The sequence below is a fragment of the Blennius ocellaris genome (assembly GCF_963422515.1).
Source record: "Blennius ocellaris genome assembly, chromosome: 11".
NCBI lineage: Eukaryota > Metazoa > Chordata > Actinopteri > Blenniiformes > Blenniidae > Blennius > Blennius ocellaris.
Genome location: NC_137660.1, coordinates 22246132 through 22261890, shown reverse-complemented (window position 1 = coordinate 22261890; position 15759 = coordinate 22246132). Strand labels below are relative to the sequence as shown.

General features: G+C 41.2%; 1 protein-coding gene across 1 annotated transcript in view; it reads right to left on the bottom strand.

The window, feature by feature from the left end:
- The window catches only part of jph3b (junctophilin 3b), a gene marked incomplete at both ends in the record, with an annotated part of 47747 nt that overhangs the window by 15118 nt on the left and 16870 nt on the right, over positions 1–15759 (bottom strand). Inside the window, 3 exons of the mRNA XM_080505453.1 lie at positions 270–394; positions 11905–12270; positions 14093–14579. Of these exons, the coding sequence (XP_080361579.1) occupies positions 270–394; positions 11905–12270; positions 14093–14579 (978 nt within the window). The remainder of the gene's footprint in view (positions 1–269; positions 395–11904; positions 12271–14092; positions 14580–15759) is intronic.

Below are 15759 nucleotides of genomic sequence, written 5' to 3'. Positions count from 1 at the left end.
TCATAGTTTTCAAAACGTTTTATGAACCTTTTCTGAAACACAAACTTCAAAATCAAACCATTTTCACTTGAAACATTCTGTAAATTGAGCTGTTTTGATGCTAATCTACTAAAATATGAATTATGGATGTGTATGTTTGATTACATTCAACATGCAAAAATAGTGGCAGAATTACTGTGTGTACCCTTGTGGACGAAGCAATTAAAAAAAAAAATCTTTTTAACAAATTAACCCCTCCCCTTTGTGTGTTTGTGCTGCCGTGCTCTCACCGTTTCCTGGGTGCTGGAAGGAGGGAGAGAACTGCTTGGCGGTGACCCTCGCCATGCGACTCTCCTCCTGGGCCTTCTGAGCGGCTCCCATACCCGCCTCCGCTTTGCCCTGCGCGTGAGCCGTCCTGAAACGAAGGAGCCAGCAAACTTTAACTTTCAGCACTTTAAAGATAGGACGCAAAGTAAAACCTTGGATGTATGGTCCACACAATATTCTCTTTAGGAAGAAAGTAAAGCAGGTTGGAAGGAGATAAGGACGCAAGTAGAAGAAAAACGTGGTCTAAAAGGAGAAACTGACCTTTAGAGCCATAGAAATGTCAACTGTGCACCACAGTAGTTATACCTGGAGCATTATAGGAACAAAAGCGTATAAAGTTGTGCGTTTATCTTTATTAAAGTATTCATGTTGATGTGTCAAATTATATTTCTGAGTCTGCGATGAGATTTGGTTGTGCATATTTACACCGATTTGTACATGTCGATCAGAATTTTGATCATCTATGTAATGTGCGTGTGTGTGTCGTATCGTGTGAGCACGGCTACAAGGACCTGTAAATGTAAATGTTTTCAACTCCCTCCCAGTTGGTGCCATTATACAGATATATTTCACTGCTCCTAGCCTGTGACATAAATTTGCCTGTAATTATGGGTTTTATTTTTCCCTCAATAAGAACTGTCAGGCTCTTTTGTTCATCTACACCAGAGCTGTACAATATATTGCAATTTTATTTTAAATGCAATATCAACATTTGCAATGTACACTGACTAAACTGCACTGCCGGTGCATTCATGCGGTGCCTCTTGACACACCAGTCAGAATCTGATGGAGTTCCACTGTATTGGATCGTGTTGTTAATAAACAAGGATGTCTTTATTTGTTGTTTATCATTTCTACAATAAACAGCACAATAAACTGAATATGATTTAAAAGGCACGGTGCATCAATAAACTTATAAATGATCTTTTTGAGAACCTGTTACACTGAACTGAGGTATTTCTACTTAAGTACAGAATCTGACTACCTTTGGCAATGTAGATTATTTGTTGAAATATACTTTGGGGGGAAAAAAATAAAGTTACATAGCCGACATTTCTAAAAGTCAAAATATTGGACAGCGTTTGTTAGGGCTGCCTCAGGTTGGTGAAATCGTTCAATGACCCTCAAGCATGTTTGTGCTTGAATGAGACACTTTGGTAAGTGTTACAAAGCCTGTCTTTTCCTTTCTTCCTCCCCTGATTATAAAAACACATTTACATCGATCACACTGTCAATTCTGTGTGGATATGGATCCGTTCTCCTCAAATCTTGTCATTACCACACTGTGCATCACTCACATCCTGACTTATCGCCTCCATTGTGTCTTATTAAGGCCGCCGAATCTCATTTTAAAAGACACCTGAGCCAGAGGGTGCGACGCAAGCGAGCCAAAGTAGCATCAACGTATCACACAATTACATGATACCCCACACAGCGGGCAATTACTGCGGAGCTGCACCCTGACGAGGCAGTGTGCATTCATCTGTTTACAGGCGCCATCATCCTTTGCTTCAAATTGTGTTTACTATCATAAAATAATTCATCTCGCTGCCTGTCAAGCTTTTCACATCCTCTTCATTTCTCTAACAGCTCCTTTACAGCCTCCTTTTCACCCCCCCCATAGTTCTCACCATTTTTCTTCCTGCCTCTCTAATTGTGCCCTTTCCTTCATTATAACAAACCCTTTTCATCTGCCTCTTATCCCACCCTTTTTTCTTTCTCTCCGGTTATATCAAAAAGATCTTTTCTCTCAATTACGACCCTTCTTCTCACCACCATCTCTCTATTTCCAGGCTTCTGGCTTTTTCTGGCTTTTTCCAAGGACCCTCCACTCGTGTAGAATAGCCTCTCCATCCCTCCCCTTCCTCTCTCTCTCTCTCTCTCTCTCTCTCTCTCTCTCTCTCTTCGGGCAGTAACAGTCTTGATGCAGTGTTGCATGTCGATGGCTATTGATTTTTTTTTCCCTCTCTGCCTCTCTGTTTCTCTTTGCCCCTCTGCCAGCTCCACTATGCCAGGCCCACAGTATCCCCAACACCAGCATGCTGTGTGAATGCACCTCTGCTGGCTGTGTGGGAGCTGACGCATAAAAAGAAAGAAGAAAAGAGGGAGTAAATCTGTTTCATCTGGTACGATCACACCTGGATGGTGAGTTTTATTAGGGGGATTTAGAAATATGCCCCTAAATATGTCCTGCACGTTAAAAAGCTGCTCCTCAAAGTGAGAGCAGAACCATTTGTGGCGTTTGCATGTGCTCCCATTGGTGGCGTGTGTTTTCTCAATAAGCCTGATATACTACGATCCTGCATAAAGAGAGAGAAATTACATCAACATGAAAATAGTCTGCGCTCTCAGATCACATGCGTTTTGCATGTGAAACGAACAGAACACAGACAGAAATGATTGAATAAAGGATAGAATAAATAAAACAATACAATAGCTATTTGACTAACAATAGAATATACAAAATGATGAATGGCTGAACAACTAATATAGAGAATGAAAAAGAAAAGAAAACAACAAACAATTGATAGAATGGACAGAATATTAGAAATCTAGTGAAATAATTTAGTTTCCCCAGATAACAGCAGCTATAAAAATAGATTCCAGTCATTGTCAGTTTGAGTTGATGAAGATGTGAAAACCACCTCCTACGCCTTCCTCTGCAGAGATTCCTTTACACCTGGAAGCTTTATTACCTTTCATATGAATTCCAATGTACTCAGAAGCAACTGTCAACATATACAGCGTTCATCCTTCCCTCTCACAACTGGAAATATGACAAGTCTCTTACTCTCGTTCACAAGTTTCAGGTTCAGGTTCAAATTCAGGTTCACCTGTTTCTGGATGAAACAACCGCCCAAAGCAAAAAGACCAGCATGTTTGAAAAGGACGGTCTTGATAATACAAACTGTCCAGAAGAGCAGAGCCACAGACGGCGGATGAGATGACAGGAATAAATGAGGGGCCGAGCGAGTTGATGATGAGTGAGTAGAAAGAGTAACACAAGAAAAGGTGCAGAGGACGAGGATGAATGGAGGAGGAAACTAAGAGAGAAGATGAAGTTAAAGCTTGTTACGTAGTCAACATTAATGAATGACTGTCATGTTATTTGTGAGACAGCGTAATTACAGAAGTGTCTGTGAAGTCTATCAATTCGACAGTTTCCTGAGGAGAGAGCACCAAAGCTCAAAATAGTTTACTGAGTAAGACTCATATTTCCATGTATTCAGCTTCCGGTGAGCATGAAAATGATGACACCAGGCAACACTAATAGCATAGTTTAGTCTTGCTAAGGTAAATATATAGTTCATGTTGTGTATCCCAGGAAACTCAATAGCATCTCCTCTAGGACATTCGTAAAATACCCAGAAATGAGCATTGTTCGACCTAAATTTATGACTTTTTTGTTTTTCACTTCTAACGCCTAACTCACCATCTCCACATGATGTTATAAATTAAAAAAAAAATCTTTTCCAAGGATTAAAATGGACCAAAATCAAAAAACAACACCCCGCTTACAGTTAAATCAATGTCAATTTAAATGAATAAAAAATAAATGCAGTATAAAAGATGGAAGGGTGGGAAAATGGATTGGTCAAAAAGGGCTGGGCTCTGCTTTGGCACAGGACATGTCCGTGAGTGCTTTGAGTTCATTGAAGACACTGTGACAGGTGCAATCTGACAAAGAAATATCGACGTATAGCACGCCACATGTGGCACCTTGAAGTGGACGGAGCGAACGAGCAGGGATATCGGCACCGAGCGGACGAGAGAGATAAGGAAGGACAGTGGACCAAAACAAAGAGGAGATGAAGGAGATACTCACAGGGAGGACGAGCGAGCACAAAGGAGGTGAGGTGAAGAGAGGGGCAGCGAGAGGAAGTCTAATCCAGGACTCACGCACTAAGCTCCTCCATCATCTCTGTCAACCAGCTGATGATGATTATGATTCATATCTCACAAAGCTTTCCGGTTGTGTGTGTGTGTGTGTGTGTGTGAGAGAGAGAGAGAGAGAGAGAGAGCGAGAGAGAGCGAGAGAGAGGGAGAGAGCGAGAGAAAGAGAGATACTGTTGTGGAGACAAATACATTATACAAAATTGTCACTCTTATGGAGACAAATAGGAGGAAAGTCAGTCTGACCTTAAAATGTGTCTTTTTCTTAAGAGAGACTAAGGTTTGAAGGTAACACTTAGTTAGGACGTACTTACAGCAGACATTAAAGTCAAGGCATAAATATATAAAACGCATTGTGTGTAAATGTGCGTTTGTGTTCTTCTAGACTTGTGAGGGCGCCAACCTGATTGCAAAGTATTCTGTGGGGACATGTAGCACCATGAGGACAAAAATGAAGGTCCCCATTATGAAAATCAGTCATTTCGTCATTGAGGTTTGGCTAGTTACACTACAATGAAGTTTAGGCGAAAGGTTATGTTCGAACTTGGAATATTCACAGCAAATTTTACAGTAAATCTGCATAAAATAAATGTCAAGAAGGAAACGTCCCCAAAACACATAAAAACAGGTTTGTGTCGTGTGGAATGTTGCTGTTCTTCTACACCTCATTAAACACAGATCAATTGGGACTCGTGTAATTGACTATGGAGACAAAAAAGTAGATTTTAAAGTTAGGCTGGGGTGAAAGTTTGACAAAGTATTCTGCAAGAAATCATTAAAGGTGCAATACAAGTATCTTAAGTCATGCCTCTATTTGACACTGGGTGGTAATTTTGACTGCTTATTATGACTTTTATTGTTGTGGGTCTTCACGTTTTTTGGTAGTTGTAGAAGTGTACGCCTGCTTATGATGTAGACTATTCCTTGGATGTATCGCTTAATAACCACGCAAATGTATGGGACGCATGAAAAGGTTTTTAGTGCTCATACCATTTCCACTGTACAATGGGAGCATAAATAGGAGTTTGGCTGCAGATCATGAATGTAAGTCAACGCTTTGGCCCCGAAATGCACGAAAACATGTAGTGCTTTCATGCTTTTATGCTTTCATTTCTCGTGCATTGAACATTCATATTTTGCTGACTTGCCAACATTTTGGGGAATCGGACATAAGTTGTCTTGAGGGTAATTCAGGAATCTTGACTTTGAAGACACTGTGACACATTTGGCGGACATCTCTCCGGGAAGTGTAACGTCCTCCGAAGTAATGGAAACGGCGTGTGCGTTGGGCATTGGGCCCGTTGATGAAACCAGGTCACGGGATTGCACTGAATGGCTCCGTCCATAAAGCAGAGTGAGTCACTGGTGTATCTATCTGGTACCAACTAATCACAGGTTAGCCTGATGACACATCAGTTAGATCAGCACATGTGACAACAGTAATCAGCCTGGTTCACACACACACACACACACACACACACACACACACACACACACACACACACACACACACACACACACACACACACACACACACACACACACACACACACACACACACACACACACACACACACACACACACACACACACACACACACGCAAGAACCACCTATGGGATATACACTTAACACAATCTTTCACCTCTAAAACATGTGAACAAAGGCATATTCCCTTTTACAGGTTTGGTTTGATAGGCTTTCACACACCGGGTATGTGTTTCTCATGTAATGTTTAATCATCACAAGAATTTTTCCACCGAACATGATTTTTTATTTCTTTTTTGAATTGTGGTTATTATATTATTTTTTCTAAGTCTTTCTCATGCTGAGTATCGTGACCAACAAAGATTAATAAAAAAAAGGAAAAAAGAAAAAGTGTTGTTGAGCAAAGCACTGAACCATCACCATTGGTGTGTGTAAACATTGGTGATTGTGATTAACTATGTACATTCCTTTGGGGACTGGCTGATTACGGCTCATGAAGCATTTCCACATTTACCACAAAAATGTATTGTTGTTGTGTGAGAAACTGCAAATGCAACACAAAGGTGCTGAAAATGAAAGTGCATGTTGTTTTGTTCCAGATGAAAAAGGCGACAAGCTGGTTAAACGTACTAAAATGGTGTAAGAGTGACAAGGTGAGAGAGAGAGAGAGAGAGAGAGAGAGAGAGAGAGAGAGAGAGAGAGAGAGAGAGAGAGAGAGAGAGAGAGAGAGAGAGAGAGAGAGAGAGAGAGAGAGAGAGAGAGAGCCACATCATCCTTGAACCAGTTTCATCTCCGCGCTTTCATTTTGCTCCAGTTGAGAGAATTGCTGCAATTATCCGGTGACTGTTTCACCTCTCAGGGTTTCTCCTGGTGTTCCACAAGGAAATACCCTGCTGAGCTGTTCTGGGACTCAGAGAGAGCGAAACAGAGGCAGAGATAGAAAGGCTGTCCTGTGCAGCAGTGAATATGGGTTACACTGTGTTCGCAGAGGAACTGAGAGCCAGGCCATGATTTGAACTGTACATACAGTTTGGCTATCTTGGAGTGTGGAGCTGCATTCCTGCCATTGTCCTTCCAAACCAGCAACCTGCATCCCCCTACCTGGCCCGTATTATTCACAGCCCCTTCCACTCAGTTGCTCATTGAATTGGTAAAATGTGCACGTTCCCTCCTGCTCCCGCTGACAAGACTCGGCAGCATGTTGAGATCTTTATGCCGCCTCTCTTTCAAATACCTGATTTGAGGCACTGGGGAAACCCGCTGTGGTTTTTAAACCTGGTATAAATTTAGCGTCGGACTATTTCTGTTTCTAGGGAGACAACATCAATGCGCATGTAACAGCCACTGCTTTAAGGGGAAAAGAGGTGAAACACCAAGAAAGTACATTCAGAAGAAAAAGATTACAAAACTTGTTTTCATCAAAGGTATTGATTAACCTTTTACGTGTTTTGGCATAAAGATATCAATCCCAGGCATCTAATAAAAAGAATCAACTTAATTGATGTTCACATGTAAATTCTAATTATGTATTTACATGTTTGTAATACAAAAAAGGACAAAAATCCAATATAACTACAAACATCACAACACAATGTTAATCAGGACAACAAAAATCAACAAGAATAATGTAGGCATGTAATATTTCAGTGTTCATCAAATCAACTGCAGTACTTTGGTCATTTAAGTAGATTATCCCAGCAAATGTATCAAAAGAAATTGTAGAGCCTGAAAATAATTTCCAGAAATCAAACATTTACTGTTATGTAATGTCATCGTTATCAACTCAAATATCTGCAAAAGTAATTGCTCTCAACATCATAACTCAATTAGCATTTACTTCTGCTTAGCAAATGTGAGCACACAGACCACTCCTTTCTTCATTCTGCTGGGTCTTCAGGTTTACTGCCACGAGCTCTTTTAAGCCTGTTGGGCATCAGAAAGTGGGTTTATCTGCTTTAAGCATGCAGAAAGTGTCACCCTACTTTAAACAAGGACACTCTGTCCCTCCCCAAAAATAATTCAACCCCCCCCCTGTGCCTAAGTTCCTGCTGGCCTCCAAACATCTGAACATCCTCTCTCTCAGCATACACTCGCTGAAGTTCAGCAGTGTTAACACATGTCAGAGCCTCAATTTATTAGATTTTCAAAGGTTCTTAGGGTCAATAACAACTCTGGACACAAAGTAAAACCACAGGATTGTTTTTTTTTTTAATCATGAGGGCGACCGTGAAAAGTTTCCAAAAATAAATCAAATTCGCAAGAAAACAGGAGAAATGCTTTAAGTCTGATGGCCCCTGCAGACCACAGCATGTCACTGTTATACAGCCCCAACCAGCTTCATATTTTTGGATTTATATTGTCATTAATGATGAAATGGAATCAATTAGTGGCAGCTATGTTGGGAGTTTTTGTTTGTTTGTTTTGTTTTTTTTTTTTTTTTTCAAACTACACCAACTTACTTACATTTACTAGAAAGGCTAAAAGAGTTGATCACTTTTCTGATGAAAAAAAAAATCACAAGTTGACGGAAAAAAAAACTTCTCTCTGCTTTTGACAATATTGTGAAAGTTTTTTTGCTTTACTGTATTAACAACACTTTGTTTCATCTGGTCTGTTTTGATCATTGTTAAGGCCCACCCCTGTTCTAGGGGCTGTTTGTGTGTGTATATTGTACTTTTGTGACATATCCCGCCTAGTTTAGGGATTTCTCTGTTAAGATATTTCTGTGCTGTAATTCCCTTGGTTGTGAATATTTGTAGTTCCTGAGCTTTTGGTCATTTTTGTCAATTAGACACCGGGAACTGCTCATTGAGTCAATTGTTTTTTGTTGTTTTTTTAGTTTTGTACCTTTGTGAAAGAACTGTTTGCTCAGCCCATCTTTTGGTTTTGCTTGTTTTTTTGGTTGTGACTCTTTTATTTCGAAATGTTGGTTTCTGTTTACCATTCCCCTGATTGTATTTACTAAAATAAATCCTCATTTTCCCTGGTTAAAGACTGTTTCCACCTGCCTTATGTCACACCCCGATCCCTCGCCGGCCAGGTCGTAACAATCATTATGGGCAGGAAACAGATTTTTATTCCATCTGGGGTTATCAGTAATTCGGTGTGTGGGGGCTGGGGGGGTCACGCACGAAAAAAAAAATCATCATCTAATTGTGGGACTGATGGATGTCTTCATGTTTTCATATGAGTTATGATGGTAGTGAGGTGAGCAGCTGCAGCCCGACGTGGTCGCGCCACTCAGCAGAGGAGTGTCATCAAGACTAATAGGATTGCATCTTTACTTATTCAGCTCATCTTGCATGCACATTATACACACACAGCTGCATTCGCATAGTGCACAAGTAATCTTTTAAGCATATAAGCATAAGTAAGTAAGGTTTGAGACTGTCTGCACTCTCTTGTTGGCAGTGTTGGCTTTACATCCTCTCTTTTGCTCACTTGGTCTGTATTTTCCTTTGTCTCTTTCTCCTCATACTGTTTCTTGGTCAATATCACGCGTTTTCTCCATCTTAGTCTTCTTGAAAACTCAGTGACTGTTAAAGAAAATAGGTGACCGGATGCTAAACGCACACAAACACATGCAGCCTACATAATTTTCAGCCATCGAGCGTGTGGTCAGAGTATGACACGTTATTACAACATTGATCTGTTCCAAGGTCGACTGCTAATGAGACAGTAAAGTTAACCCTTTTACAGACAACTGCATCATTCATTGTCAGACTGCTCATTTCTCTCTTCAGCAGGTGTTTTTTCTGTTACGCAGACCAACCAAACTGCATCGTGAAGCTCTGTGTGCTCCTAGATAAAGCCTCGTCTCAGCCTCATTTCTATTATTCACCCTCATTTAACAAGTACGTACAGGCAGACAGATCTGTAGCCGTGCAGATCAAGTAATGTTGGGAAAAAAACAAACAAACACAAAAAGCAACTTTAACACAGCTTCATGCTGATTTAGGATGATTCCAGCTGCAGGGTGAACTCAGCACAGTGTGATCTGACAAAGAAACAAGGAAACGCACGGTCGGATTTTATGCTGAGGTTCACAACGTCATATTTTATCTTCAAGGACAAAAGTGAGTGGGAAAAAAGTTGTATCAGCCTCTGTTTTTGCAACCCAAATGTACAGTATATAAACACTTATACAAAGTGTAAGCGATTTTTAGTTTTTTTAATTAGTTTTTTTTTTTATTCTGATTTTTACCTTTTATTATTGGTAATTTTTCAATTTATTTGCTGTGAAAAAAAAGGAGAATGTCACCGGCACAGCCTCTTTGCTGAGACTTTTATTTGAGCCCAAAAATCTGAAAAAGTAGTTCTTCCCGTTTTGCTGTTGTTGGTACAGCAGATGGTGTGAATTAGTGGTTCCCAACATTTTTTCTTGGAGGTTCCCACAAACTACCTTTTTGATTTTTGAAAACAGTGAAGCCAACAATCCTCAGGCACACTCTCAACAACATAATAAAGCATTAGCTTTCGAAATGAATGCACTAACAAGCGTCCCAGGTCTATTTGAGATTGTAATTTCAGATGCCATCCCGACAGCTGTCCTGGTCTGCTCATGTATCGAATACAAACATTTAAAAGAAAATGAGTAATAAGAGCAGTTATAACAACAGACAAGCACAGCAGGAGTTAGTTGGGTTTTTTTGACAACTGTTGCTGAGTTTGGGTGTATTTTAAGTTTAAATCTGCTGATCAGGGGGACGTTCTCTTTTTTTTTCCAACCCTGTGGCTTTTCTCCCTCACAGAGCTTCATTCTGCAGGAGATTTAACCATCGACGGTCCCCTCACAGTGTGGTTCTCCGACCTTTCGCCACAACCTTGAATAAATCTGGTCCCTTTTTTCACTGTTGATACTCGAGGCTTTCGATGGGATATTGTGGCTTTACTGTGCTTCTATTACAAACTGTGAGCAGTTCACTTTTGACCCTTTGTACGACTTCACTGAACCGGCTGGGATTCAAACATAAATTACCTGTGAGGAGGGATTTTATGAAATCCAGATAGTAAATGGTAAATACACTTCACTTATACCAGATATTTTACCACTGAGCTGTCTTGACCATTGGCGATACCTGCCTCGGCGGGTTCCTGCAAACCATTGGACCATTGGATAGTTGGACGGGATGAGATGGGAATCAAACAGAACAACTTTGGCATTGAAGGATGACCTGCTCAACCAGATGAGCCACTGCTGTCGCCTGAAGTAATTCAACTGAACTATCTTTGTATTTCTTTTTTTTCTAATCAATCACATATTCTTTTATCTTGCCCCTTTTTTCACTGACAAATACTGTAAAGATAAAATGCTCCACATTTTTCAGTTCATTCATTATAAGTCACAATCCTGAAATTTGTTTTCTCGTGAGACTGTTTCCACAGCCACTGTTGGGGAGCGTCAGAGGAGGTAGTTTCATGGAAGTAATGAACTGCATACAAAGCAATAAAACACAACCAAAAACCACGTAGAAACTCTCCGATCTTTACAGACCATTAAATAAGGAAGCCGGTGTCTCCAGTGTCATTATCGTATGACTTTCTTTTTCATACCCTTCCTCTTGGATTGGAGGTTCAGTGCATTCACTTTCATTCCCGATTGGCATAATGCTCCCAGGAAGCCAAGGACTGTGAGGAAGGTCGTGGCATGACCATTAACACCAGAACCCAACGTGTTCTCATTGTTTTAGTTGACTGAGTAGTTATAATGAGAGATTGTTCTCATTTCCATTCTGCAGAGCAACTTCTTCAAAGACCGGGCGACCTCGCACGGTCTCGCTTTGCTTGCCGCTCCACTTGTTCGGCAACTTCCTTAACCCTAATTTCACTTTAACCTTAATCCTGCTCTTAATCTGTCATTGAGCTCAATTATGATGTGGAATGGAGCCAGCCACCCGGTGTTTACAGGCCCAAGCACATTTTCCTCAATGATTTATACGTATGGATCCATTACTGGTGAGAGATTTCAATGAGGTGTATGGAGGCTCGTGTGGCTAAAATCAAATGAAGCTACAGTAATAAAACCACTATAGAGAGAAACAACATCATTATAGTTGTGACCCCCACTAAACTTTGGCAAGAGAAGCCTCAATATGTATTCGGTAAAACAAGTATTGGAAGACAAATCTTTTGCTGAGCGAATGCATTCAGTTTTTGTATCATATTAACAGTGCAAATGTGGGAAAAAGAAAACAACAAAAGACTGTGGAGCTCCTACCTGGAGAGTGCGATCTCGGCCTTCTGCCGGGCGATGTCTGCCGCCTTCTGCGCTCCCTCCACGGCCCGGTCCACCTTCTCTCTGATCTTACTGGCTCGCAGTGGGATCAGGTTCTTCCTCTTGCCGCTCACCAGGATGTTCTGCTTGTACTTCCCCTCCTCCTTCGTGCCGTCAGGAAACGTGGTGCAGCCGTAGCCGTGCCGCTTGTTGCTGAGCCACTCGCCCTCGTACTGCAGCCCGTCAGACCGCCGGCTCACGCCGAACCCAGTGCGCTTGTCGTTCTTCCACTCCCCGCAGTAGGTCTCGGTGGCTGTGGCGTCCACGTCGTCATCGGCGACGGCCAACTCTGCGTCTGCGTCTCCGAGGCTGCCGTGATGGAAAATTATATTGGAAATGTGTTTAAACCAGCATAATCAGTCATCAATCCACTCCGGACCAGCGTCGATTTTAGAATAAGTTAAATAACATTTAACATTCACAGTAAGGTGCTGGTCAGAGACGAAGAATTCCTTCATAGTAGTAAAATGTATAAAATGTTTACCATTGTTAGGTGGTTTTTGCTGAAGAATGCCTGTTATCTCACAATAACATACCCTGTTTTCAATTTAACATGAAAACATGACAGCTGCTTGTCAATTTGGAGCACTGCTGAATGATTTGATTCACACCAGTGAATTGGAAATCCATATCAATGGATATGTGTAACAGCACTTGTGGTGTAAGTTCAAAAATATAGAAATTTAAAATATATTTTAGTATATTTGGAGTCACTTTATGAATAGTGGTCATATTTCCATTAACAATATCTATATGGTATTTTTACTGCTGTCAAATGTCAAAATGGAAGCAGCAATATGTGAAGGCTAATGGTTGACCAATCCCCGATGAACCACTTCTAATAACGTGAGCATGACAGCAATAATAATTAGTATAAATCAAGTTTTTAAATCAGAATCACAACAAAGAAACACAAATTTGAAAGATATGATACATTCACAATGTCTCCAGGATATTTCCCATATCTGTGTTCCCGTCTGTTCATGTACACTCCTGCACGGTCAGCTGCTGCACAGTCCCTCCCTTGGTAGAAAATAATAAGAGTCTGCTGACTTGTTTTCATTTTGCCTCCTCAGGCTCATTCGTTCGATATGTATTTCCCTATGGTATCTTTTCATCACCCCTACAGAGGATTTATCTCTGTAATATGTTCATAACATGCAGCATTCAATGCTGAAGCAAGCTGACCCATGTGTAAATAATTCATTAATAGACATACATTTGATGAGTATGAATTATGAATGCTGTATCTAATATGTATGTTAGTCCTTACTGAAGCTTTTCTGTGCCTCTTTACAGCCATCATGCGGGGGGGAAAAAGACTAGAAGTTTCTCTGCTCATCAGTCCTGCCAATAATTAATCAGACCTGATAAGTTGTTGTCGGCCACTCTGCCAACAGAAAGGATAAGAGCTGGTGACTCCTGCGATCTCGTAATTGGCGATTTAAGAACGATCCACGTCAATCCAACATACTTGGAATTTGACGCTAAGCTTTCCCAATAGTCCACAACCGATTCTCCACATCGTGGCCAAAGATGTTGATGTTCATGACAAAGGAAGAAGGCCGGAAAGTTATCATTAAGCGCCGTGCCACGAGCCAGCGATAAACTGACATTTGACCCATGGTCCACTTAGGCGGGCATGCAAATCCATTTTAAGGACGCTTAAGCTCTGCAGGTGCTCGTTTCCTTGAATCTGTGTCCTTCGGATAAAGGACACTGCCTTTTCACAGCACGTCACTTCAGTACGTCACATGACACAGTTAATATCTGACACACGAGACGCTTCTGAACGCGTCCAAATGTCATTACACATTAAAACAGCAGAAAAAAAAGCTCTTTCTCTCTAAACAAAATGTAAACAAAAGCAAACATTCTATGTATGTAAAAAAAAAAAAAAAGGGGGGGGGGGGTCAAGGGAAAAGGGTTGCCTGGACTACTTTGTATTCCAATGGGAAACATGCTAAAAACACTATACTCTTTGTCGTGTACATTCACTTTATTCAGCTTTTCATTCAACGTGCAACAATGCACCACATCGTTTGAATTTCATCTCACAGAGTGGTCTTGGAACTTTCATGTTTTCCAATATTTTGGCCTGAAATGTGATAATTTGATGAACTTGAATTACCTGATTGTAGAGTTGATATCCGATGCAGCCGAAGACACTGTGCTCATCCCAGCCTCGCTCCTAAATGAGCTCTGCTTCGACCTCTGCGAGGCCAGAGAGCTCCTGGACTCCGACTTCCTGAGCTTGAGCCCGGACAGGATGGACCTCCGAAACAGGCCGCCTTTCCTCTTCCCCTTCAGCAGCTCGGCCTCGCTGTGCGCCGTCAGCACGAAGCCTCCCCGGGACACCGCAGGGCTACTTCCGCTGCTGCCCGTGCTGCACATGGACACACTGGTGGTCAGGGTGCCCGGTACGGGGGGAGGACCGGGAACGACTGCCCCGGTCCGGTCCAGCAGAGCGGTGCCGTTGCTGTGCTCCGAACCGGAGCGGAGAGAGTTTATGGAGGTACGGAGTGGAGAGCGGATGACCGCCGCCATGCCGTAGGGGACACTCTGACGGACTCCGTAACCATGTCGCATCCCACCAACCCACTGGCCCTGAAATGTTCCTGGAGAGAAAAGAACAGTGATACGTTAAGCCTCGAGGAGTTTTCAGCAAATTTATTTTATTATGATTGAATTATTCATCGGGTGATGAAAGATATGATCTAGTGCTAGTTTTATCTGACCTGGAAAAAAATAATTCTTTCTCATCTGATTGAGTTGCATTACTAGCTCTTCCTCATAAAAAAAAGTACATAATTAGATACTTTGGCGAAGTCATTCTTGGGTTATTTTTATTTGTTGTCTTAAGTAGGGCCTGTTTTAATGCTGTCCTGATAGCTTTATCAGCAAACTTCACTACAGACAGCAGTCACTCTCTAATGGTTGGGCAGTTTCTTTACCTGTTACCACAAATCAAAGTAACGCCAGACTTTGATTTTTATACAACTTTTATACAACTTTCAGCAGCCTGACTTACAATAAAGGTATGTTTAACACATTAGCTGAACAATGGGCACTGTGTTTGTCAGTCTAATGAGTCACTCATTAAGATTATCTAAAGTTACATCAGTTAGTCAGTGGATGATGCTCTATAATCTGCATATCAGGGCTTTTTGAAAGAAACCAGTTTATAAATTAATGACAACGAGAGGAAGCAGCAAGAAAACGGATGAGATAAACTCCCAACATAAACACGGACAGCAGCAGACAGGAGCGATAATAGTAAAGTTTATGTTGTGCATATAAACTGTAGATACTAATGCTACAATGCTATTGATGTTCAGAGTTGGACATCTTGCATATTGTTGTCGGAAGGCTTCAGTTAATTCAGAATGATTGAGGATTAAACAAAAGTTTAGTGAAATGTTAACAGAGCTGCTCTTCACAGGAGATAGCATTGGGTGGTGCTAAAGTTGGCAAGAACTCTGTCACTGTTTTATCTTTTTCCTCTAAGACAAGACAACAAATAATCAGAGCATTAATATTTCATAAATTGTAACTGTGTATTAGTATCTAGTTTTTAACTCATTATTGCCAAACTGAGTGATGTGAGAGTAACATTTTCTGTCTTAAAGGCCCCAAAAGACTACCTCTGAGAAATGCTGCAGACCCCCTCTTCAATCTCTGATTCCTCAAAACATACAGTGACTCCATCATACATACAAAAAAAAATGTGAGTGCTCAAAATTAAAGCAATTTCCAAGTCTGCTCAAGAAAAGTGTCTTGAGTTGTCATCGACATGGA